The 9,739-nt window shown below is 49.3% G+C and overlaps 1 protein-coding gene across 1 annotated transcript in view; it reads left to right on the top strand.

Annotated features, from left to right (window-relative positions):
* The window catches only part of Mmd2 (monocyte to macrophage differentiation-associated 2), a 16,411-nt gene extending 15,251 nt beyond the window's left edge, over positions 1–1,160 (top strand). Inside the window, exon 7 of the mRNA XM_013023386.1 lies at positions 957–1,160. Within this exon, the coding sequence (XP_012878840.1) occupies positions 957–1,160 (204 nt within the window). The remainder of the gene's footprint in view (positions 1–956) is intronic.
* Positions 1,161–9,739: the final 8,579 nt, after the last annotated feature.

Raw genomic sequence — 9,739 nt, 5'->3', positions numbered from 1 at the left:
GGGGGGGGGGAAGTATTAAGGTTTGTAATCATGGCCTTGTGCTTGCTTGGCTGGTGCTCTACCACTTGAGCCATGCTTCAAGGCCTTCTTTTTGCTACCTGTTTTGGAGATGGTTATTTTCAGAAGGCCTCATACCTGGATCCTCAGATCTCATCCTCCTGAGTGGTTAGGATTACAGGCATGAGCTGCTTGTTTTTGGTCCAGTTTAACCATTTTCACTGTGTATTCCAGTGACATCAGTGCATTCACCTTGCCAGGCAGCCCTCACCGCTGATCCCCACAGAACATTTCCCATCTTAACCAGACCCATTCAGCAGCAATTTCTCTTTTCCCCTCCCTTTGGCCTCTGGTAGCTCCCTTTCCACTTTCTGTGTCAGTGAACTAGGCTCCTCTGGGTTCCTCACACAGGCAGAATTGTGAGGCAATCACCTGCTTGTGCCTGCCTTGCTCTACGTGGCACCATGTCCTCATGGGTCATCTACATTGTAACCTGTCAGAATGGCCTTTTTAAAGGCTAATATTCCACTGGACGGACCTACTGCCTTTCATTTATTCATTCACCCCTGCTGATGAGTAGTTAGCTTCCTTCTGCCTTTTGGCTATTATGACTAATACTGCTATGAAGGTGGGTGTGCAAATTAACTGTCGCAGTTGCTGAATATTGCATGGATGCACACACATATAATTGTATATGTATATTCATTTCTAATATATGCATTTATTTATGTGCATATATATATATATGTATGTATACCCAATTACTTTCTAGGAAATATCAAAAGCCATCAAAGCATGCTTTGAGATTCAGATAGAAATATGGTTCATCACAGAACTGATTTCCAGAGATCTGATGATGTCAATTTAGGGTCCCCACCAGGCCTGGGTCTTTTAGTTTTGGGTGGGGTGGGGTGAGCGGCTGTCCTCTTGACCTGCCTCCATCCTGTCCTTGTTGACAGCCCAACACGGAGGGCCTCTGGGAGCTGGTAACCGGAGGGGTCTTCTACTGCTTGGGCATGGTGTTCTTCAAGAGCGACGGAAGGATCCCCTTTGCCCATGCCATCTGGCATCTCTTTGTGGCATTTGGTGCTGGCACCCACTACTATGCCATCTGGAGGTACCTCTACCTGCCCAGCACCCTGCAGACCAAGGTGTCCAAATGAAGCAGCCCACACTCCATGGAGCAGCGCATCATGGCGGTTAGCTTCGAATGCTAGCCTAGAGTATAGTGTTGACACCTGTCCTCCCTTCCCTGGGTAGAGTTCTTGAGGGGTCTGAGGTCCCTTCTGGTGACAGCCAGATCACCCCAGGAGTCCCCATGGGAAAAGCCAGCATTTAGTCATTTCTGTTGGGGAGACGTTAACCTTGTAGTGTTTCTACTTTAGACAAGTGTTTCATAATTCAACCAATCTTAACATCTCCAGAAAAGGGCACATTGAGAATGATGGGCCAAGGGGTCCTGAGAAACCTGGCAAGGGATCTGGTACACTGTGTACAGCTGGATCCTAGAGCTTCTGTCTCTACGGCCAAAAGTCCTGACTGGGGGGACTGTCCTGTCAGGAGAGATGGGGGACTGGGGATGTCCATGACCTTGGCAGACATCACCAATCAATTACAGCAGGTATGTGGTGTCAGAATTCTTTCAACACAGCACCATGGGCAGCCACTACCAATCAATCGCATGCTCATGATGGAACCTCTAGCCTGTTTAAGCTTGGTGTGTGAAACAGAATCAAGGCCAGAGCAGTTAAAAGTTGCCATGCTGGGAAGCATGCGTACTCTAGACACTAGTGCCCTCCCCCACTCCTCTTCCCTCTTGGGAAGGCTCCTGGAGTGAACACGTTGGGGGCAGATGAGAGAAATGGAAGGATACACCCAGAGAGAAACGGAAGGACACACCCAGGCAGCTGGAAGGAGGGTGCCACTGCTCATCCATTTCTTCTCATCCCCCCAAATCCAGAGACATAACAGAGCTACACGTTCACCAGAGCACCACGTAGCCCCTCGGACTTGCTCTCCGGGGCTACGTGCCAGCATTTGGACTGTCACTTGGTGCCAAGCAGTGGCTCTGAGAGGCCACTCAGGTGGGCCCAGGCGTGAGGCCTCCACCTCAACTAGACTTCTGCCTGGGCAGAGCATCCAGGTCCTTCAACCTCTGAAGTCCCCATTGCTCAGCTGTGTGGCTGCCAGGTGCCTGTCCTCACCGGCTTCTGTGGCCAGGCCAGCCTTCTGCCCAGTGCCTCCTGGACAGTTACTGGACTGGGAATGGCTGGCTGAGCTCGGGGGTCTGACCTGACATCTTGGAATTACTGGGTAAAAAGTCTGACCTGTGTTGGAAGGCCTTTATTCCATGCTTCCCAGCCACACGGGGGTGAGTGAGGGTGGGCCAAGACAGGGTGCCTTATACTTCCTTCTAGCACATTCCAGGGCATTCTGGGGCTCAGCTCCCGGAATCCCGCATGTCCAAGCCAGTATTCTATTAAAAGTTCAACACATTCCTCAGACAGATGACTTGTGAGCTGAAACAGTTTGGGGCTGGATTTTTTTCCACCTGCCTCTTTGTGTGTGTGTGTGTGTGTGTGTGTGTGTGTGTGTGCATGTGAGGGCGCCCGTGCATGCACACATGCACGTGCTCTCGTTCACCTGCATGCTGTAGCCATACACAGTGGGCTCGCCCCAGAAGTTTCCCCCAGCTGGGGCTGGAAATGAGAGGGCCAGGGAGGAGCCGGAGGTGGGCAGTAGGGGAATGCCCACCCGTTCAGTGTAGGGACACCAAGATCTGTTCTCTCCTGGACCAGCAGATGGGGAAGTGGACAGTAGGAGTCTGGGCTGTTGTGTGGCAGGGTGAGGCACCATGCAAGGACAAAATCATCAGCATGCTAGTATGGCTAGTCAGTTTCCCAGAATAGTCCCAGATGCCTGGGGCACTGGTGTCACATTTTAGTGGCCCTGACTGTGTTCCAGCACCTGACAGCTGATGTGCACATCCCCACAACAGCCACCTGCATGCCCCCACCTCAAGGTACCATCATCCCTTCATCTACCCAACTCCTATACATCCTTCAAAACCCAGCTCAGCATTGAGGAGCCTCTGTCCTTTGTCTGATTTGGGGGCACCCCCTCTGCTTCCCAGTGCTCCCTATGCTTGGATCCCAGTCTACCCATCATCCAGGCACTTGCACCTGCTCCAGGAAGGAATACTTATCAAAGAGTGTGTGTGTGCAGGTTCCTGACCCCTGGGAACCTAAGTGCTGTAATTAGTTGCATTAACTGTGCATGTGGGATGAAAATCCTGGCCAGGAATGTGACGCTTTCCAGAAGAGTCAACCCAAGGAATGAATCTCTCATGGTGGAATTTCCAACTGTGGGCTGATGATGACACTGGAGTGTGACCTCTAGATCCTTTCTCTTCCTCAGCCTTCCCTCCCCCGAAATGAGTTTCCCAGTGCCTCCCCCCGTCCCAAGTCCTGGACCTCCTTCCAGTGCACCACAAATAGCACAGGGAAAGAAAAATTCCTGAGGCCAATCCCTCCAGTAGGAGGGGTGAGGGGCCCCCCAGGAACATTCTGGGCTGTGCAGCGTGGGGGTGGGGGTGAGGGAGGCAGAATGTGCAACCCAGGCCTTCCAGCAGCGGTGTGGCCATGCCCCAGGGAGCCAGGGAGACGGCCAGCAGCCATCCGGGCACTTCCCTGGGATGTCTGATTCCCCAGAACCCAGCTGGATTCTCCCGTCTGCCTTTGCATTCAGTCTGGTGCAAATGATCCCACATGAGGAGGATGCCAGGACACTTTGCTGCACCTGTGTGAAAGAATGGGGGTGGGGGTGGGGACAAGTTAGCTCTATGGACCGTTCAAAAGGATGTTGGAGGGCTGGGAGTGGCGTGGCGTGCCTGTAGATCTTCACAAGCAAGCAGCCTCTACACCTACATTCTTGAACTTGTTCTTGCAACTTTCTCTGTGCAAAGAAGGCCCAAGGTGCGGCACACTCTTGCCACGCCTGGCAGGCTTTATAGGAAGGAACATGGGTCAGCTGGCCCTCTGTGTGTCACTATCTTCCAGACCTTTCCGATTAAGCCCCGTTCTAAGACACACACTGTGCACTGTGAATCCCCAGTTTATACAACCATGCCCCAAAATAGCTTGCGCTCTGGGCTCTGACATTTCAGATACTCAATGTACCTTATCTTATGTGATTCTATCCTTATCTTACACCATTTCAGCTACTGTAACAACGATACCTTAGGCTAGATGGCTTGAAGTCATCAAACATCCATTTTTCTCATAGTTCTGGAGAATAAAAGTTCCAGATCAAGGTGCTGGCAGGTTCAGGGTCTGATAAGGGCCACTCTGGTTCTTAACCTTGCCCTTAGTGACTTTGGGCTGGAGGTGAACCTGCTCTCTGCTAGCTTTGATCTCTCTGTTTCTCTCTGTGTCTCTGTCCGACTCTCCTCACGCCCCCCCTCCCCCCAACTCTCAACTTTTATGCCTCAGCCTTTGGAGTTCTGAGATTACAGGCACGTGTCACCATACCTGGCTCCTACAGAACTTCATTGATAGGGCTGTTGTCCCCACATGAGAGCCCAACCTAGGACCTCATCAACCCCAAAGGCCCTATGTCTTAATGCCATAACCCTGAGGTTAGTCCTGTGGGGACCCCAAACATTCAGCCCACACCACCCTCCAATCTTATTCTATCTGTTATGCTCTGTGTCATCTACCCTGTCGTTTTATGTTGTGTTTTTGTTTCTTTGCAACTCACTCATAGGGTTTTATGATGCATGAGTGAGCTTAAATCATAAATTCAGGAAACTGCTCTTGAGGGGACACTCGTGGAAAACCATTTCTGGCCTGGGTTAATAGTATTGGGTACAAATTTGCTGTAATTGGCAGGGGTTGGCATGAGGCAAACCTTGGGCAACTGGGGACAAGAAGGGAGAAAGAAACGAGAGGCTTGTAAGAATCGGATGATGCGAACCCCGGCTCCACTGAAAGGAATCCAGGACCAAGGTTTGGAGTCTTGTTTTGACAGTCACCCCATGATCTAGGTGGGAGGAGGAGGGGAGCATGGATCTTAGTACTGGGGTTCTTCGGGGCCTCTGGGGGAGGGGCATGTCTGAGAATGAGAGGGGTAGGCAGGAGAGAGAGAGAGAGAGAGACCATTTGAGAAAGGCTCAGCTTGGCCAGCGCTGCCCTGTCTTCATGGGCAGTGTCAAATTCTGGCCTCTGGCTTCCTGTAGAGTCCACTGTCACTATCCTCACGCATTCCAAATTTCTCTCAGGATTTTCCACTTCAGGGCAGGGACAGGCCCAGTTTCAGAAGGCCTTTCAGGAGGGAATGGCTGTCTGAATGTCTTTCCTAATCCCTTGTATGTGTCTGGGGACCAGTCCTGGGACTTGAACTCAGGACCTGGGCACTGTCCATGAGCTTTTTTGCTCATGGCTAGTGTTCTACCACTTGAGCCACACCTCCTCCACTTCTGGCCTTTTCTGGAGGTTAATTGGAAATAAGAGTCTCATGGACTTTCCTACTTGGGCTGGCTTCAAACCTTATCCCTCAGATATCAGCTTCCTGAGTAGCTAGGATGACAGACATAAGCCACCACCAGCACCCGGCTCCTAATCCCATCCTCCTCTTTTTTTTTTTTTAACAGAACCTCAAACCCCCTCTTTTTATTATTTATTTATTTATTGTCGGTCGTGGGGCTTGAACTCTGGGCTTGGGCGCTGTCCCTGCGCTCTTCAGCTCAAGGCGAGCGCTCTACTACTTGAGCCATAGCACCACTTCTGGTTTTCTAGTGGTTTATTGGAGATAAGAATCTCACGGACTTTCCTGCCTGGGCTGGCTTTGAACTTCGATCCTCAGATCTCAGCCTCCTGAGTAGCTAGAATTACAGGTGTGAGCCACCGGCGCCTGGCTAAACCCCTTCTTTTTAAATGGAACCGCAACACTCTACAGAACGGCATTAAGAGCATGCGTTGAGAACAATGTCCTGCTGGTTATCAGTCCCTTCCTGTGTTTGGAAAATTGCTTTTATATTAACCCAGTATTTGATAAACATTTGTATTAAGAAGAATGATGAGTGATGACCTTGCCGGTGGACATGAGTCTTCCCAAGGGGAGTAGGAAGTTTCAATAAACTCAAGATATCTCCCTCTAGTGGCTGAATTGTCTCAGTTATTCTTTTGGTGACACTGGGTTTGAGGCTGGAGTCTTCCCAATCCTTGGCCCCCTCAGTATCCCGTTTCTGCAGTCCTGGAGCAGCTATCCTTCAGGCACAGGCCATACCTTTACCCATGGACTCCATCCTTCCATTTTTCCCAATTAGGCCACAGGACTCGGTCTCCCTCTGGTGGCCAGAGAGGGCAGCTCAAACTTCCATGTCTGTTCGGTGGATTTTCAGAGATTTCAGTAGCTCAAAATCATGCAAAGATGATTATAACTCTGCACTTGCCCCTGAGAAACTGCCAGTCTACAGAGGGTGTGGGAGGATGATCTAGAACTCATTGTGTAGCTCCGACAGGCCTCCAGCTCATGATCCTTCTTCCTCTGCCTCCAGAGAACTGGGATTACAGGAATGCATCACCATACTCAGCTAATATTTATTACACACCCACTGTGTGCCTCATAGTGAACAAGACACGAGGCCTCTCTGCCTGTAAGGAAGATGAGCTCAAATGTGTTATCACACTAGTGATAAAGGATTATGAATTAAAACATAATAGTGTAGACCATGGCTGAAGGGTGATATCAAGAAGGAGGACTGGGTGGCAAGTGTGGAAGGAATCCCTGTGATGGGAGGTGCCAGGGAGCACACCCAACATGAAGAGTACTGCAGGCACAGCAGACTGCAGCAGGGAAAGGTCTTGGAGGAGGGAAGCGTTTGAAAAACAGAAGTTCAAGCCAGGCATCAGTGGTTCATGACTGTAATCTAATCCTAGTTACTCAGGAGGCTGAGATATGAGGATCATGGTTCAAAGCCAGCCCAGGCAGGAAAGTATGTAAGACTCTTATCTCTCCAATAAACTACTCAGAGAAAGCCAGAAGTGGCATTGTGGCTTAAGTGTGAGAGTGTTTGCCTTGAGCACAGAAAAGCTCAGGGACAGAGCTCAGACCCTAGGACTAGCAGACAGCAATAAAACAGAAGTTCAGTGTGACTGGAGCTCAAGCCAAGAAGGGTTTTGTGATCCCAATATATATAAGTTGTTAGAGAATTACAAGTGGAGGATGAGCAACAATGACTCATTTACACAGAAGGAACATAGTCTGAGTAATGTAGACTTGCTTAATTAAAAGACTAAATAGTGGCTAGGTGCAGTGTCTCACACCTATAATTCCAGCTATTTGAGGAAACATGGGGGTGGACATTGGGAGGATCATGGTTCAAAGCTAGCTGAGGAAAAATATTAAAGAGAACTTGAACTTCACAAATAAGTCAAACATTGTAGTGCATCCCATAATCTCTGCTCTGCAGAATGTAGAGGTAGGATCAAGGTACAAGATCAGCCAGGCAAAAAGTGAGATACCATCTGAAACACAACTAAAAAGCCGAAGGGCTGGGGGCCTATCTCAAATGGTAAAGCACTTGCCTTGGAAGTGCATGGCCCTGACTTCAAACCAGTACTGCCAGATCAACCAACCAACCAACCAACCAACAGCAAAGTTAAAGCATAAAAGGTTGTAGGATGATAGGAGAGGGCATTTGTGGGAGGGAAGCCTTTCAGTCAGAGGGACATCAGTTATCTGCTGCAGCATAACAGACTGCCCCTAAACTCAGCGCTTGAGTCAGTAATACACAATTATCATCTCACACTTTTTCTGAGAGTCAGGGATTTGAGAGTACTCTTGTTGAGGGTTCTGGCTCAGGGTCTTTATTAGACTTTGTGTAATGTGGCAGGAAAAAAAACCAACAAGAATAATTGATGAGCCAGGTGCCAGTGGCTCAAGCCTGTAATCCTAGCTACCCAGGAGACTGAGATCTGAGGATCAAAGCCAGCCCACGCAGGAAAGTCTGTGAGACTCTTATCTCCAATAAACCACTAGAAAACCGGAAGTGGTGCTGTAGCACAAGCAGTAGAGCACTCTCCTTGAGCTGAAGAGCTAAAGGACAATGCTCAGGCCCAGAGTTCAAGCCCCACAACTGACAAAAAAAATGATGGAAATTACCTAAGGGAGAAATGATTTATTTGAACTTGGTTTCAGAAGTTTCAGGCATGGTGGGCTGGCTCTGGTTTCTGAGCCAAGGTCTGAACATTTTGGTGAAAAGGAATGGAGGTGCAGAGCTGCTCACCTCATGGTTGCCAGGGAGCAGATAAGAGACCAGACAGGTTTGGAAACAAAGTATATTTTTCCAGGATGCACTTCCAGTGAGCTACTTCCTCCAAACTGGGCCCCATTTCCTACTTCTACCACCTCCCATGAGTGCCAGCAGATTGTGAATCTATTGAGGATCAGTCCATTGGTTGAAGGCACAGCCTTCCAATCACTTCTAAACACTGCTTGCATTGTAGACCAAGACTTCAATAGATTAGCCTTTTGTGTATGTATGTGTGTGTGTGTGTGTGTCTGGTAGGGGTGGGGGAGGTACTTCATATCTAAACCATCACAGCCTCTTGTTAGATTTCTGTGGGGAGCCGGCGCGAAGGCGCCGCCCACTTCCTTGCAGTTTTGAGGTAACTCCCTATTAGGCAGTGCTTGGCAGGACGGTGGGTCCTGGGCTTTGCGCATGCGCGAGCCAGGTAGAGTCCCTAGCCAATCCCGTGGCACCTGGTGACGGCGAAAGGCAGACGACCAATGGGAAAAACAGTTCCTACTCCCTATATAAACAGCCATGCTTTGGGTACACGCTCTCTCGCGTTCGAGCTCTCCCATCAATTCAAAGGCTCTCCAATAAAGCGTGATCTGAGAAGACTCCTGGTGTGGTGGTCGTTCTTCCTCGCTGGCCGAGAAGGCGTTCGCCGCAGATTTCAGCTAAGATGTTGGTCAGGACTGCATCCATCTCAATGCTCCTAGGGCTGGGGGACCCATGTCTAGTATAGCTCACTGACACAGAATAAGCCTTGGCGCTGGTTGTGGTTAGATGTGTTACTTTCCCACATGGAACTCCTCAGAGTTGCTTGCAGGTCTTTCTAGCATGGCAGCCAGATTGACTCAGAGCAAGTGATGCAGGAGACAGCACCAGTAGAAACTACCTTTTTATCATACGGAATGTGTAATGCCACTGTGGCATTGCCTTACTGGTTACACAAATCATTCCTCTTCCACAGGAGCGTGTAAATCAGGAGATGTGGCTCCCTGGTGCCATCTTGGAGGCAGTGCTTGTTCTTAGCCTTAAATGATGAGTAGAAATTAAGCAGGTGACAAAAGTTGGTTATGGGCTAAATTATGCCCCTTCCTAATTCATATGCAGAATTTTAACTAACTCCCATTACTTTGGGTATGATTGTATTTAGAAGTATAACTCTTAATGGGATAATTAATGGGTTTCATTCATTCTAAATGGTGTCCTTGTTGGAAGAGGAAATTGGTCAGGTGTCAGTCACTCATGCTTATAATCCTAGCTACTAGGGAGGCTGAGAATATGGAAGAATCAAAGTTAGCCTAGGCAGAAAAGTTTGCAAGACCTTATCTTGAAAATAACCAACAAAGCCGGGCGCTGGTGGCTCACGCCTGTAATCCTAGCTACTCAGGAGGCTGAGATCTGAGGATCGCAGTTCAAAGCCAGCCCGGGCAGGAGAGACCGTGA

Source organism: Dipodomys ordii, unplaced genomic scaffold, assembly GCF_000151885.1.
Source record: "Dipodomys ordii isolate 6190 unplaced genomic scaffold, Dord_2.0 Scaffold68, whole genome shotgun sequence".
Classification (NCBI taxonomy): domain Eukaryota; kingdom Metazoa; phylum Chordata; class Mammalia; order Rodentia; family Heteromyidae; genus Dipodomys; species Dipodomys ordii.
The sequence above is the reverse complement of the archived record's forward strand: the minus strand, read 5'-3'. Positions and strand labels throughout refer to the sequence as shown.